At 43.8% G+C, this 16,528-nt stretch overlaps 1 protein-coding gene across 3 annotated transcripts; it reads right to left on the reverse strand.

Annotated features, from left to right (window-relative positions):
- Positions 1 to 1,583: 1,583 nt before the first annotated feature.
- On the reverse strand, positions 1,584 to 14,915 carry kif3a (kinesin family member 3A). Of its 3 annotated transcripts, none has more exons than XM_049028259.1 (17): positions 14,758 to 14,915; positions 14,088 to 14,370; positions 13,812 to 13,956; positions 13,246 to 13,330; positions 12,848 to 12,953; positions 12,511 to 12,650; positions 12,201 to 12,398; positions 11,346 to 11,520; positions 8,974 to 9,072; positions 5,603 to 5,759; positions 5,323 to 5,503; positions 3,407 to 3,517; positions 3,121 to 3,246; positions 2,725 to 2,778; positions 2,516 to 2,584; positions 2,293 to 2,420; positions 1,584 to 2,159 (listed from the first exon to the last, which is right to left on the reverse strand). In XM_049028259.1, the coding sequence occupies exons 1-17, from the start codon at positions 14,761 to 14,763 to the stop codon at positions 2,048 to 2,050; spliced, it is 2,175 nt and encodes a 724-aa protein (XP_048884216.1). In that variant the 5' UTR covers positions 14,764 to 14,915; the 3' UTR covers positions 1,584 to 2,047. The 3 variants fall into 3 exon arrangements, with proteins under 3 accessions (XP_048884216.1, XP_048884215.1, XP_048884218.1); XM_049028258.1 differs by having other exon boundaries at positions 14,088 to 14,391; XM_049028261.1 differs by having other exon boundaries at positions 1,584 to 2,205; positions 14,088 to 14,391; positions 14,758 to 14,914.
- Positions 14,916 to 16,528: the final 1,613 nt, after the last annotated feature.

Consider the following 16,528-nt stretch of genomic DNA (forward strand, 5'->3'; position numbering starts at 1 on the left):
GGAGGATGTTATGAAGAAGCTGAACGAGTCGATCCCTGAGGTAAGCCAACAAAAAGATGATAAGAGATGCTGACTCAGTGTAAGAGTGCCGTCTGTCTGTCTGTGTGTGTGGAGTATGTTCGTATCACATTGTGGGGACCAAATCCAAATGTCCCCCACAATGTAAATAAAAGCCTGTTATTTTGATGTTGTGGGGACCATTTTTCCGGTCCCGATAAAGATCTGTGCATGCAATCAAAAAACTAAAAATGCCAAAAGTCTCATGCTTTGTTTGGTTACCTATGCATGGATAAGCTTAGGGCAGGGTAGGGGTTAAGGTTGTCAGGTTGGGGTTAGAATTTCCCCAATAGAAATTAATAGTCTCAACAGATATAATTACAAACCTGTGTGTGTGTGTCTGTTTTTTTTTTTTTTTAAATGATAGTTAACTCTCATCATTCCCTGTTCAGGACCTGCAAAATGAATGGGTTCCTGATATTTTTGAAATGGGAAAGTGTTCGGTGAGTGTTTCGCATCACGCCTTGATACTCACATTACACTACTAAAGCCTGTTTGTTGCCTGTGCAAGTTCTCAAGAAGGAAAACCTTCACCATTCCCCATACAGAAAATGTATTTTTGTCAAGTGCAAGCAGCTCTGAAGAAAATCAAGCATGAGTTCATGAAGAAATGGAACATCATCCGGGTCTTGCAGGTGTACCACAACGTAAGTTTGAAAGGAATGTTCAGGACAGGGGAAATGTCAGTACTGGAATTTACTCAGACACAACAGGAGTCTGCAGATCTGATATTAATATAGAACACACCTTGAGTACTTGGGGTTTTCAGAACTGACTTAATGCAGAAGTGAACCCAGATTAACCACTCTGGGCCTGAGTCTTATTGTCGAATATGACACCCACCGTAGTGAGGATGGTGGGGGGTCCCACTGGCAGAATGACCTTTCACCTAACCAGAACAATCTCTCCACATTCAGGTCACTGCATGTCCCCCGTACGAGACCGGGGTTGAGCTTCCGCTGAAACACCTTCTGATCAAGGCCCATCGCTGCGCTCAACAGATCTACTCAAAACCCTAAATTATCCAGTATTTATGCATAATTAATATTTAAAGTTATTTAAAAGATGATATTGTTGGAATGTTTGTTTTCATAATTATAAAGAATGATAAATAAAGGACAGTGGTTCACACGTCTGAGCTCTGGAGATGTTGTTGTGCCTGCACTGTAAACATGTTAAGAACGCTCACCTCTTGCTCCCAAAACTCACTGAAAATAAAGACCCTAAACAAAATTTTAATCTTGGTTGCATTGATCTAACGTGAACTGGCTGGACAGAATGAGTCACTTCTGCAGCACTTTCCAGATGCCCTTGATTGCTCAGGGTAGATGGGACAAGCGGCAGCTGCATGGTCTCCTGACCACAGCGAACGTGCTAATTATCTTTGTCCATATACACATTATATATATCGTTTCAATAATAAACAACAGTTATTCAAAATATCCCCTAACTTTGCAACTCAACTGCATACAACTCAGATGTTTAGAATGTAACATTTTTAACAAGTTTAAGAAAAGCAAACTAAGTTGGTATGTAGAAATTATTTAATACAAATGCAGGGAAGGACATGGATGTACATCACCAGCATGTAAGCACACATTCTGCTGCGCAGCCAGTGTACATTAACAGGGACACAGTACACAATGCCTAAGGAAACACTTACTGCCGACCCTTAGGCTGATGAAGAAAATGACATCATCTGGAAGGTCCTCTTATCTCCAACCACGTTTGAACAGACGATTCGAAGGCTGATGCGTAAAAGGGCATGTTTAGTGGTAAAAATGAAAAAGTATTTTCAGAGGGCAAACAACATGCATAGACTGGCTGGTAATAGTGCCACTGAGCAGGAAATGAGAAGCACTGTTTCATCTCTACATATAACCATTAATATAGGACCTACACATTCAGTATGACAACACACGGTTTTTGTACAAGGTGCTTGGTTTTTTCCACAGTCCATTTTAAAATACAGATGCCCATGGCATAAGGCTCACAGTCCGATGCCTCTATCGTCCCCTGAAGTAGTGGGCCCAGGACTGAACGCCTTTCCCGGGGGCTCATCCCACAGAGCTGTGGTGTCCCGAACGGCACGGACAGGATTACTGCAGAAGGGAATCAATCACAGTCTCTGGTTTAGTGGGTCGTTTCCTATAAGGAGGAGAAAAGAAGTGATCATACAGAGGGGCTGAAGGGAGGCCGCTGGGGGCTGTATAGCGTGCCGCCGGCAGGCATTACCGTCTGCTGGTCTTCGGCCTGGACTTCCCGCTCCTGGAAGTCCGTGGTCGCTCCAGCTTCATGATGGACTGCCTCATACTCTCCTCTGTGTAGGCGAGGTACACGTGAGACAGGTCCACTTCCAAGGGCTGCGAGGGGAGAAAAGTTCCCAGTGTGACTGAGGTTCAGAGGCCAGGGGAAAGCAGCCGGCGACATCAGGAAGGCGACCTCATGGAGAACTTACATCGGATTCCTTCTTATCCTGGCTTGGGGTCTGCTTCCTCATGTTGTTTCCTGTGTAGGCCACACATTTCTGAGAAGGAACAATTTGCTATGAGTCTGCAGCCCGGAAACCCCAGAGACGTTGTTCAGGACCTGAATCCTGCTGAGTGTGGCAGCTGTGAGAAAGATCTCCTCTCACACTGCGGGGTCCCCATCTCACCATCTACTCACCAGCTGCCACTCCCCAATGTCCTCGTTCCAGTGCACATAATTCTCAATCATCTCCTGTGGAGCAAGACCATGCCCTGTTAACACATCACTGCAGGACACCTACCCTACGAAATGAACATTTTACATGCCAATGAATTAAAAATACATGACGTGTGCCATGAAAACCCAGACAGTTATCCAAACACACCAATAACAAGGCAAACAGCAAGGGTTTCAACCACGAGCAACGTGCTACCTTCGGATTATAATGCAGCATCAAAAACCAGAGGGTTTCATTCAGGAAGCACCGATTCATCTGGTGGGCTTTTCCATCTTAGCAGGCTAATTCTTTGGCTGGCACGTGTCCTTTCAGGGCATAAGGAAGAGACTCTCGGGCCGCCTGCCTGGATCCCTCACCTGGTATTCCTGCGGGATGAAGTTGTCGATGATCAGCATCTGGAGCCGAAGCTCGCGGCTGAGCTGACGGATGTTCTCCAGAAGCCCCTCGATCTCCCGCTGGTGCTCCTGCTGCAGATCTGCCATCTGTGGGACGGACATGGAGAATGTGTGACCCGCCAAGGCCCCTTTAAGGCCTGGAATTCAAGGGCTGCCCCCGGCTCAGGGGGATTTACTCCGTAGCAGAATCGCAAACATACATCTTACCACCCAGGGGGAACTGGGTCTTCGCCTCGGCTCTGCTTACCTCTGACTTAGCAGCCATCAACATGGTCCAGACCCTCTTCAGCTTCTTGGTTTTCCCTTGAGCTTCCTCCTGCAAGCTGGTGTACTTCTCCTCGATGTCAAGGCGCTCTTGCTGTGGTTTTTAAGAAGAAATAAGGCGCCCCATTATGTCACCCAACCAGGACCTCTTCCAGATGATGGTGAAGCTCATCCCGGACTAGAGCTAGGCATCATTCAAAATTTTTCGATACCAGTACCAGAACGATACCTAGATTTCGATACTGGTTCCAGAACAATACGTTTTTCAAGACCAATATGTTTTAAATATTTCAACAACAACATAAATACATTAAACATTACAGCACTGTAATGGGACACAGCTATTTATTTATATTTTACTTGTATGACCCATGACATGTTTATAATTCATAAATAAATCTGGCCAGCAGATCGATCTTTCATTTTCCACAGAATAAAAAACGATGCTAAGTTATCCGGCTAATAAGTGCTGCTACAATATATAAGGACGCAGGCAAAACGTATTCAGTCTTATTCAGGTACAAAAATTATTCCATCTGCTCCGTTTCACACTTCCGTGTAACTTCCATGTTAGCGACAATCAGCAACTAATTACAGGTCCTTCTCAAAAAATTAGCATATTTCATCCGACCAATAAAAGAAAAGTGTTTTCAATACCAAAAAAGTCAACCTTCAAATAATTATGTTCAGTTATGCACTCAATACTTGGTCGGGAATCCTTTTGCAGAAATGACTGCTTCAATGCGGCGTGGCATGGAGGCAATCAGCCTGTGGCACTGCTGAGGTGTTATGGAGGCCCAGGATGCTTCGATAGCGGCCTTAAGCTCATCCAGAGTGTTGGGTCTTGCGTCTCAACTTTCTCTTTACAATATCCCACAGATTCTCTATGGGGTTCAGGTCAGGAGAGTTGGCAGGCCAATTGAGCACAGTAATACCATGGTCAGTAAACCATTTACCAGTGGTTTTGGCACTGTGAGCAGGTGCCAGGTCGTGCTGAAAAATGAAATCTTCATCTCCGTAAAGCTTTTCAGCAGATGGAAGCATGAAGTGCTCCAAAATTTTGATTTCCGAATGACAGAAGCGCCTGACCTGGGCTACAGAGAAGCAGCACTGGACTGTTGCTAATTTTTTGAGATAGGAATTTTGGGTTTTCATGAGCTGTATGCCAAAATCATCAATATTAAAACAATAAAAGGCCTGAACTACTTCAATTGTGTGTAATGAATCTAAAATATATGAAAGTCTAATGTTTATCAGTACATTACAGAAAATAATGAACTTTTTCACAATATGCTAATTTTTTGAGAAGGACCTGTACTTTAAGCACCTTCACAGTAGTGCTTCTGAGGAACTGCAGTTGGGCTGTTCCAATGATGCCGCTCACGCTCCCACACACACACCAATTCTCTCATGATATACGATGATGTAGCCAGCCACTGTATGGGGGGCAGATTTTCTCCAGAAATAGTCACAAAATGCGACAAAATGGTCACAGCATGGCACCCTGCGGAGCCACACTTTTAGTTTCTTAGGTAATTTTTTTTTACACTTCATGACAAACAAAAGCCTCGACACACACACACACACACACACACACACACACACACACACACGTGCCAGCCCACAGGTTTGTCTCTGAACAAACGTTTTTCCTACCGGCCTCTATAACATGTTTGTGTGACGTTACATTAGACAGCCAATCACCAGCGACTTCAGATCTTTACTGAAGTATGCTGCATGCTTTTAAGCTCACAGATGCTGAGATTTACTGTTTGGGTATCGGAATTTGGTGCCAAAAGATAATTAATTTTTCAGTCCTCGACAGGATTGGAGTATTTTGGTCGATACCACGAAAGTATCGAAGTTCGGTACCCAGCCCTCTCCCCTACAAGCCCCAACCTCTTTTTCCTCCAGCTCCCGGTGCAGCCGCTCGGCCCGCCGACGCCTCTCCTCCAGCTCATTGTTGGACTCCTCCAGTAGCCTCTCCTGCTCTTCAGCCTTGGCCAGCAGATCCACTCCCCCGACAATGACCTTCTTCTCGAGGGCAGACAGTTTCTCCAGCAGCAAGAGGTGTTCATGCCTGAAGGAGGAGTGGGGGCGGAGAAAGACCACGAGAATTAGGATACCAGAGAGATGGAGGAAAGGCCGAGGTCATAAGGCAAACATGAAGGAGACCAACTGGGCTTTAAGGAGATCCTTCTCCCTCTTCTCCAGCTCGGCTCGAGCCTTATTCCTCTCCTCTTCCTCTATGTCCAGCTTGGCCTCCAGAGCCCTCCTCTCCTCCTCAATCTTGGCCTGCATCTCCACCATCTTTTCAGGGGACACCTTCTTCCTTCCTAAAAATAACAAAGTCTTCATCTCCAGCTATATTCCCATTACCATATATGAAAAAGAAATTAGAATTAATAGCATCCAGTGATATCCAGTTTTAGTTACAGATGTCTTGTTATTGTATTCTTTCCTTGCTAGACCGGCTTCAGTTTCATTTATCTTGTTTCAGTGTGTGATTCCCACTTTAAACGGAGTGAGTTGCCATAGTAGCCTGGACAAGACTGGACAAGACGCCAAGACGCCCATGAAGGACGGGCATCACCAGTGTGACCGGACAAGACGCCCATGAAGGACGGGCATCACCAGTGTGACTGGACAAGACGCCAAGACGCCCATGAAGGACGGGCATCACCAGTGTGACTGGACAAGACGCCAAGACGCCCATGAAGGACGGGCATCACCAGTGTGACTGGACAAGACGCCAAGACGCCCATGAAGGACGGGCATCACCAGTGTGACTGGACAAGACGCCAAGACGCCCAAGAAGGACGGGCATCACCAGTGTGACTGGACAAGACGCCAAGACGCCCATGAAGGACGGGCATCACCAGTGTGACTGGACAAGACGCCCATGAAGGACGGGCAGCGGTGCAAGACAGCTCACCGACCCGGAGCCTGGCCTTTTCAGCATTTATGTTCATACACCGTGAGAACTGTGTGATCATGATTCTTTAGCCAGAACAGCATGCTGAAGAAAGGATGGAAAAGTCAATAAAAATTTGCTGAAGGCAGAACGCATTTCTCGGTACCAGCACAAGTTAAACCACAACACTGATTAACAGTAGCGACAAAGGATGCTTCTGCAGATGGAGGATTGCTACAGAGCAGAGATAAGGAGCAGAGCTTGCTGCAGAGCCAAAGTAGCTTTCAACGGCTCGCCTGCCAAGCCGTTCATCTCCACGAACGGCACTGATATGAAAGACACTGATTATTAGATATTTACAGTGAAACCTCCTGACAAGGCAATAACTGCTTACAGTAAACTCGGTGTTAAACCGGGTTACCAGATCAAGATGCTGCACTGGCTCAATTAAATACCTTCAATGTCTGCTCAAAATGCAGGGGCGAAAATTACTCAGAGTGTGTTAAATGACATATTCAATCAGAAATGAAGGTTTCAGCTCTGACTGAAAGCTTACAGGCTGAGGGGTAATATCTTACACGTCCTTTCTGACTGAGGCACCTTTGGTCAAACTATATTCAGAGAAGGAACTTAAGGGTCAATTTAAAAGTTTTGCTAACCTGTCATCTCGCTGACTGGGTCTTACAGAGATAGGGGGTTAGATAGCGTGGTGTAGGTGGATGCATACTTCAAACAAAATTGACAGAATCATTGTCATTTTGGCAATACGACGTTGCATGAGGGATATTCACCACGGTGATTTCGGCACACTACCTGTACAATGGCCACTGAGGCGAACGTTTTCGTTTGTTCTGGTCCCACCCACTGACCATGATTGGCTGACATAAATGTGACAGTACAGCATTGGTCAGCAGGACCAATCATGCAGTTACCAGCATGCTTTACACTACACCGCATGTATCTTTAAATGTGTAAAGTAACGTGTGTATTTTAAGGGTTGGGTCCCGAAATAGTGTCAATATGACACCAGTTCCTATACAATCAGTATGTAAGGGATCATACTGCTTAAATGCCTAAGCTGTTGATTGAAATATTTGCCATCTGGTGCTCAGGCAACAAAAACATCACCGCACCGCACATACTGTCGCTAGTTAATATTACACTTGGCTCAGATGTTAGCAGACCCCTATCGTTAGCTACCTTAAACGTGGTTAAAATGCTAAACAGTCTAAAGTGAGACTATTTCCTTCGAAACGATTCAGACACTGGAGCATTATGTAAATTTTATTTTGTCTTTATTTTTATTTATATATTTAAGGTTTTAAGTTTAGTGATTATTATACTTGTGTTTGATTGTATTTATGTGAATTTATGTAAATCTGTTTAGTATTTACTTATATTGACAAATTTAAGATGTCGATATATGCTGTTCTTTAATGTTGTCTTTTTGTGCTTTATTAATTTTTATATATTTTAAAGTTCCGATTTGAACAGCATTGGAACCATCCCTATTATTCATGTTTTAATGACAAATGTCGTAATTGTAATGTTTGTTGTAGAATGCATGTGTTTTGTTAGCGTGAAACAGTGAGTGTCGTGCAAATTTCTGGCCTCCCTGTCTGTGCTGCTGCTAGTATTAAATCAACAGTGGCTGTTAATAAAGAGAGCAACTTCCATTTTAAGAGCTGTCATATCTTTTATTAAAAAGACGGACACACTCGCCGCAAGACGTGTATTTGCGCTCTGTACGTGGGTCTGCTGCATCGAAAACATTCTGTAGGATTGCAGTGTGGCACAGAACAGTTTTTATGCGACACATGTTCTTGCAGGCATTCTCAATCCTGTTTTGTCCAGACATCGTTTGAACTGTACGGTCACCGTTGACAATCTGTTCTAGTGATGTGCTACTTTCGAAATTGTACCGAAACTGTACCGAAATTTCTTACATATACATTTCTTACATATAACTCTGCGTAAAGGTAACAACATGCTGTATTCATCTGCATGCTTGCTTGGTGCATATCAAAACAACATTCAAATTGAGATGTACAAATATTTAGATTTTAATCTCCGCTTTCAGCCTCGAGTGCACAGGTATGCTTTCAAGTACGCACTTCTGGGTGCTCGAGTACTCATTTCCATCTCTTACTCAGACACTTCTGAAACCAGGCCATGAAGTCAAACAACTGGACAGGGAAAAAAAACTCAATGAGCGGGCCTGCTCTGAAGGTCAGCCAAGTTCATCAGCTGAGAGGGGATTTCATTAGCTTGCGTGTCGTCATAAGGGCATCACCCTGTCATGGTGACTGGGAAGCTCCCCGCCTTTCAGGGGAGAACCGACAGAGCGAAGACGGTCGTGTGACTCTGCCAGGGGTTTCCTCCACCTGGGAGCCCCACACGGCCAGTCACACCGACTGTTTGAGAGAGGAACAGGTGTCCGAAGAGCAGCAGAAGAAACTTGCAGGCAGATACCTGGATGCTCACTTATTCTACCAACAATATTCCATATCCCAAGTGACATATGAATGCCTCCATAACCGGTTAGCCCATTCTAGCCCCTTCATTTGTAACCAAAAGCCATTACATCATCGGCAGCTCCTGGGTCAGCACGCAGTCGCGATGACGGAACGCCATACCTCTGCGTTTCCTGAGCTGCTCCCCACTCTCACCAGGGTCCAGAGCGGAATCGTCCATCTCCTCTGAGGCGCTGCCCTCAGACCCAGAGATCTCATCCCCTTGAAAAGCAAACACAGCATTAAGGCAGGGATCCATCACAGATGGATGCAGGTCAAAACCCAAAGGGAAATAAGTGGCATTGACGATACTGCCATATAAACAAACATTAAGAAATAAGAGTATTTGATACAAATTACGTTTTAATTATTTTAAGAACACTAAAATGAATTTCATCTAGGACTAAGACTAAATCGGGATGGTCGTTTCAATTTTGTGGTTTGGAAGACACTTAAAAAAAAATTTAAAAATGAGTCAAGTTACAGGAATGTAGGGCTAACCGCTCTGGGGAAAATATCTAAATGCGATTTTTCTGACAGATACAGGATTGTGATTTGATTTGCTGAGTTCAGGATAAAATCAATTTAAAAGACATGACGCAGCCTTACCATGAGATACCATCGAAATATTAAGTGGTCTATATTCTAATGCAAGGATGAAAAGTTCAAGATATGAATTGCTTCCAATATGTATTTAATATGGTCATATGATTCGGTGTGGACGCTGCTCTCAGATAATGCCAGACTCTTCATTCGCAACAATTTACTATACAGCAAAGCCAACCAAACATGGTAAAGTGATTGTATTTAAGTGTGCATTTTAAGTGCTGCGTTTGCAAACATCGCTCGACCGCTTTTTTACCCTTAGTAAAGTAACAGCGTTTCCTGAAACACGTACACTAGCTTTTAAACAAGGAAAGTTATTAAAGGCTTTTATATTTAAAAAAAGCATTATTCCTGAAGACTAATCAGCTAATCACTTTAAAAGTGCAGCCTTAAATTATTCAATAACACATTTTAGCCCTTTTGTGCTTTTCCCACAACTCAATACTGCCACCTGGCTACTATGAGCAGTGGTGGGAAAAGTACTCAGCTTCCGTAAGTCAAAGTGCAGATGCCACAGCAAAATGTTACTCAGGTAAAAGAAAAAGTTATCCAGTGAAATATTACCCTAATAAAAATAATAAAAAAAAAATACTAAAATAAATAAACAATTAAAAAAAATACAAAAGCAACCTATACCTTTAAATTCACTCAAGACGGGTTTGAACATAGCATTGCAAGTTACAGCGAAGCACAACAACAGACCTGCCAACCTCGGGATTTTTGTTTTTTTGAGTACCACAGTGGTGGCGCTCTCACAGACTCTCACTCGGTTGGGGGGCGTGACCGGAGTGCGCAAGCGGTGACTTTAGCTGGAGGGGCAGAAACTGACGACTGGCAGGACGCTCGGCCAATCATTTCATTTGATCCAAATGAAATCATTGGTCAGACTTTTCTTAGAACCATATGAGAATGTAATGATGAGGAGTTTCTATACCCTGTGGATTTCTCACCTTTTTGTGTGCCATCAGCTTATTAAAGCATTTGCATTTTACATACTTATGTATCTATTTTTTTATTACTTTAGTTTTAGTTATCTGTGGACCAGCAACCTAGCTGAAAATATCAAACATAGTTCCTCATCTTCAATCACATTTAAGAATCTGCAACCAGGGGCGAATCAAGCTTTTTAAAAGTGTGTGTGTGTGTGTGGGGGGGGGGGGTAGGTAGGTGGGGGAGGGTTCTAGGATGGGTTACATTCTCCTGGAAATTATTACATATATATCCATCCATCCATTTTCCGGGGGGTCCGGAGCCTATCCCGGAAGCAATGGGCACGAGGCAGGGAACAACCCAGGATGGGGGGCCAGCCCATCACAGGGCACACTCACACACCATTCACTCACGCATGCACACCTATGGGCAATTTAGCAACTCCAATTAGCCTCAGCATGTTTTTGGACTGTGGGGGGAAACCGGAGGAAACCCCACGACGACATGGGGAGAACATGCAAACTCTGCACACATGTGACCCAGGCGGAGACTCGAACCCGGGTCCCAGAGGTGTGACACTTAAAGTGCACCTCTGACTATGAGCTACTATGCCTCTTGCTTACAAGTTTGTTTTCATTCATAACACAGCACACATGGCTTAAAGACATCACTGCGTTAGTGAAACAGCACCATATAATGGTGATCGCAACTGCTGATTAAAAATGGCTTGTACCTTAAATGTGAATTGGTTTATAACACTGAAATTTTATGCTGCCAATTAGATGTGGTACAGAAGCGGCTGGGAGAGAGAAAGCCAAGACAATTGAGGTCCAAAGCACATTCAAATCCACGCCAGTGAGCTGAGGCTTCCAAGCATCAGCCACTGCAGTGAGAATCCTGACATCTTGACCTTTCGGACCAAAGTTGACCACAAAGTGAAAAGTGAAAGTGGGCCATACCCTCTAGTAGCTTCCTCTTCAGATCCTCAATTTCCTTCTGGAACTGGCGCAGGAGGGCATCCTTGGGGTCCTCATTGATTCTGGCTTTATTCTTGATGTTTTTGGCACGGTTGGCGTAGCGCAAGGTACTAATGGTCTCGTCATAATTGTAGTCTGCTGGCCCGATGTTGGCACACTATAGAGGAGTGTAAAAAGCTGGTTTTACCGTCTGAAGTGAAATGTATTACATATAGAAACATTTAAATCTATATATCAGTCTGTATTCAGGTACAGTTCAAAAGTCTGGACACATTCACTTAAAATCACTTATTTCTCAACAAGATACTAACTCGAAGGTTATGTATTAAGTTCTATGGTCTCCATTATCCACCCGACCTAAAGCCTGCAGAGGTTTGGGATGAGTTGGATGGAACAGCAAGAGCAAGGAAGCCAACTTGTGCCCAGAACTTATGGAAACTCCAGGACTGTTGGAAAAGCATTCCAGGTGGCTACATCTGGAAGAGCTACAGGGCTGGCATCAAAGCAAACTGGAGCTATTCTGAAGCTGAAAACTGAGATGTTGAACATTTCTCTTGGTCAGTGTAATATTTGATGTGTATTACTTAACTGCCTCAGGTCCTTTTACTTTAAGGTGAATAACATAGCTAAAACAGAGACAAATGCATTAAAAGTGGGTGCGTCCAGACTTCTGACTGGTACTATATGACTTAAATCAATAAAAAAAATATATAATTCATTCATTGTTATTTCGACAAGCAAAAGACCCTTCAGAGAGATATTCACCTAAAAAAAAAAAAAGCACACTACAAGAGCGATGGGTTTCATTACAGTCATATCATGGACATTCCCCGTTACCATCATTGTCTTTGAATTCCCGCCCAAAGAGTCCTGCAGCAGCCGGGTGAGTTTGGAGTTCCTATACGGAACGTGAGTGCTCTTGCCATCCACCAGGGCTGAAATTACGTTCCCCAGGGTGGACAGTGACAGGTTGATTTTTGTGGCTTCCTTCAGTCGCTGTCCAGTGGCTCCAGTCTTCCCCTGCCTCTCAGATCCCTGTCACCACAGACACGGGAGATCAGCACTGCCTCTAAAGACATCCCAACAAGAAAGCCAGATTCAAGCCAGAGATTCACGTGTGTGACATCAGCAGGACGGAGGGACTCACAGCCAAGTCTACAAGATGGAGTTTGCCCATGCGCACGTGCTGGTTACCGTCAACTCCCTTCTCGCTGCACTCGATCGTGATGGTAAAGATGGCATGAGAGCGCGAGCTGTGCTCGTTCATATTCGTGGCTCCAACAGAACCTTTGCATAAAAACAACGTTTAATCCATTTTGAAATGACCATCTGAACACATGGAAGAAGCATTTCTCTTAAGCACCAAGGCTGGGGTAGCTCCGCCCACAAACACCAAGAGCCGTTCCTCCCACTAACCCACACAGAGTCCTTGGAACAGCTCGACTAATGAAGTGCCCCACGTTTTGCACCCCTTTGGGACTCACGGTTCTTGTGACCAAGTGTCATGATCCTGTCCATGTCATCAGCATTGTTGACCACGTAGCCTGACAAATCCTTAATGTACACACCCACATCTGGCCTTTCCTTTACCTGCAGTCACAATATCGATGGAAACATGGACATACATGCGCATTATTATTAAAACAGACCAAAATGCATTAAAAGTTCACCTTAAACTTAGAGCCAGACAATGCTGATATAGGACCAGGTATCTAAGTAAATATTACAAAAAACAGAATGCAGATATGCTCCCCTCACAAATTCAGAAGTTTCACTGTGTTTTCCAAAAATAAAATTTCCACTGTCAATGTTATGAAGCACGACATCTTCGGCCAATGTCTTCCAACATCTGATTGATAGGAGGATATCAGAGTGATCTCACCTCTAACCTCTGCAACTGGTCCTTTCCCAGTAAGTCTCGAACTTCTTCATTGTAGATTTCCAAGTAGGAAACCCGAACCAAGAACCTGAAGCACAAGGAGCCATGACATATACTGAGAGTAACAGAGTAACTCATTTTTAGCCAAAACCCCAAAAAAACAAAACATAGAATATATACAATACATTTCTATATAACATGACAAAAATAAATAAAACTGCAGTCTTATTAAAAATGATAAGGTTAAGAATACCACAGGAACGGAGGGGAGGCGGGGGCAGTGGGTCAGTGGGTTAAGCTGCCGTGCCTGTGAGCCAGTTTGAACCCTGACCTTGGCAGAATGTTCACGTTTCTGTTAGGCCATGAATAAGACCCTCCCCAATGCACCCAGCAGCACCGCATATGTGGTCTGACCCAGTACTCAAAACCCAAGCTTTGTTCTCAGCTTTGCAAGACTCAATGGAGAACAAGATAGGATGTACAAAGCATTCCAGTATGTCTGTACTCATACCTGCGCAAAAGGGCCCTTAAAGGGTGGCCAGGTCATAGAGTACCCCCCCCCCCAGTACCTGGCATCTCCCTCTGCTTTGGCGATGTGGCCGAAAATGTGAGCAAATGAGTTCGGAATGATGCCCCTGAGCTCAGGCACTGCCCTGACACCTTCCATTGTGAATGTCTTCCCGGTGCCAGTCTGACCATAAGCAAAGATGGTTCCTGAAATAAAAAGCCAGTTAAACAATTACGCAACACATTTATTTTCAGGTTTTTAACTTATCAGAACGTAATCAAAAAAGGGCCGAAAAATTAGTTTTAGTCGCATCAGCATCACAACAAGAGTCATTTACCATTATAACCTTCCAAGACCGAGTCGATGATGGGTCTGGCCGTCAGATTATAAACGTCAAGCTGCTTGCTGTCAGGCCCGAAGACGGTGTCAAATGTGAAGGTCTTTGGGGGCTCGTTGGGGGTGTCTGCCCTGCTGACGGTTATGGTCCCCCGGATCTCGTCCACCATAACTGCCTGCTTGAAGCCCATGACTTTCTCTTTCTGGTTGAGGGGGCGGCACCGCACCACCACCTTCACATTGTCACTGACCTCCACCTTCTCGGCTCTCTCAGCCCTGTGACCCTGTCGGGGTATGGAAGGCATCTGGTGAGATGGCCAACAATGAAAATGCGTTCAAATCCTTACAAATTCGGGTTCCCATTAGATCAGACTGGGATAGTTAGCAAAAACGGGGAATACATCTGGAAATGTCATGCCAAACGCAAACATGCACAGTAATGTATGTGGCAATTCATACGATCAACGTCCATTCGGCTAGTTATAACTGGATAAGTAATACAACTAAAATTACATTAACATAATATTAACATTAAAAAACGAGCAGGAAACCGCCTTATTAAGCTATGAACTGACACTCACCATGAGTACATTACAGTATTACCGAGCAGGTAGGTTAGGTTCAGTATCTACGCGAGAACAGCAGCCCCCGTAATGAAGAAAATAACTTACCGGCATCTTCTACAGTTATTAAGAGGTCAGCAATATTCTAAATTCCAAAATCTGTCGGTACTTAAAAAAAAGCGCACTGAACGTTATCCAAAATAATCGTGGCTTAGCTCCATTGCTAAGTGACCATTTACACAGATACAAACGTCTGCGCATGCGCGCTGTTTTGTTAGTTCGTAACCATCTGACGGACGCAGAACATAGTCAATTACAGGAGGGGACTTTGCGACGTCGCACCCACAGCGAGCCAATCATACCGCACGTAGCTGGGACTATAACATCACGCCCAAGTCGGGCCCATTTTCCAGTGTTGCATTATTTTGGGGAACATACGTTCCGGTATTTGTGGTTTTGCTCCTGATTTTTAATATACTCTGTCTCACTAGCTGTTGTCAGGCAAATTATATCACAGCTAATGAGCTGAATCACCTTTCCCCGCATTAGTATTTCTGTTTAATCCTTTGTTGTTTTGTAAGATGTAGATTTCATATATTTTATAGCTCCATTTCTTTACAGATCGTGAATGCAAACGGAAATATTTTTTTTCATGTTTTATTGGATTATATGTATTGGGGAACCTTTCATTTATTTATAATAATAATTGTAGAATTATATTGTGTAGTGTATGCATTTTCAGTTAGTTGGTATACTTTCATTTAATACTATAGTTATAATAGACAGTTTCAGTTAATTATGGGGAAGAAGACTGAAAACATTCACTTCCATATATTTATATTATCATCAGCATTGTGTGTCCTTTAAAAACTCTCCTAAGGTAGTCAGTCTGCTGTCTGTCTCCCCTTTATTTCTCCAGGTATTCTTATTGTACAGCATACCTGAATTATGCATGTATTCTATTATACTGTTCATTTAGGCGTTGAATTAAACAGGTGTCCCATTCAGCTTTATCACCTTAGCACTATCTCTCTCAGTCATAAATTTAGTTGATAGTAGATTTAATGTACTATTTCAAAATTTTAGGTAACCTTTTATACAAATACTTTGAACTCACCGTGAAATAGAGTTACCAACACATCACCAAAAATACATTCTGATGAATTATGTTATCAAAAGCTCCCAGAAAATATGGATCAAAGCTCAATACAGCAAATGAGGTTGTCAGGGTTTGAAATGTGTATGTGGTTAGCTGGTGAATGCAGATGGAGGACTGACCCAGTGGATCCTAAAGGACTCTGCTGAGTCGCCCCCATCTCTTCCTGCACCACTCCTAAACAAGGTGCTTTGCTAAGGGGTAATGCTGGTAAGAGGCAAAAACATTTAAAGGCACCAGTCCTCTTTGTTAACATCCATTATTTAGATAAGAGAAGGTATCTGGCATGAATCTGCATGCAGCAGAAGGCGAGTAAAATGTATTTGCACTTCAATGCAGAGTCTAATTACCTGCATCTCTTCTATCCATCTTTCATGAGGGGATCCCACTTCATCACACTGAGCCAGAGAGCTTGATTGTAGCGAGCAGCAAAAGTGACAGATCAGTGTTTCCCAATCCGGTCCTCGGGGGCCCACAGACGGCCCACGTTTTTGCTCCCTGCCAGCTCCCTGCCAGACAGTCCACATTTTTTTCTCCTCTACTGGGAGTTGGGAGGGAGCAAAAATGTGGGTTGTCTGCAGGTCCCTGAGGACTGGACTGGGAATCACTGTGACAGATGCAGTGATCAGTAGCTCTGTCTCGCCTTGCAGCAGTCTCCACTCTAATATGTCACATCTGAGTCATTCCCCAGAAAGCAAGAGCCTTAAAGTTAGAAAAATGTGT

Source organism: Brienomyrus brachyistius, chromosome 10, assembly GCF_023856365.1.
Source record: "Brienomyrus brachyistius isolate T26 chromosome 10, BBRACH_0.4, whole genome shotgun sequence".
Classification (NCBI taxonomy): domain Eukaryota; kingdom Metazoa; phylum Chordata; class Actinopteri; order Osteoglossiformes; family Mormyridae; genus Brienomyrus; species Brienomyrus brachyistius.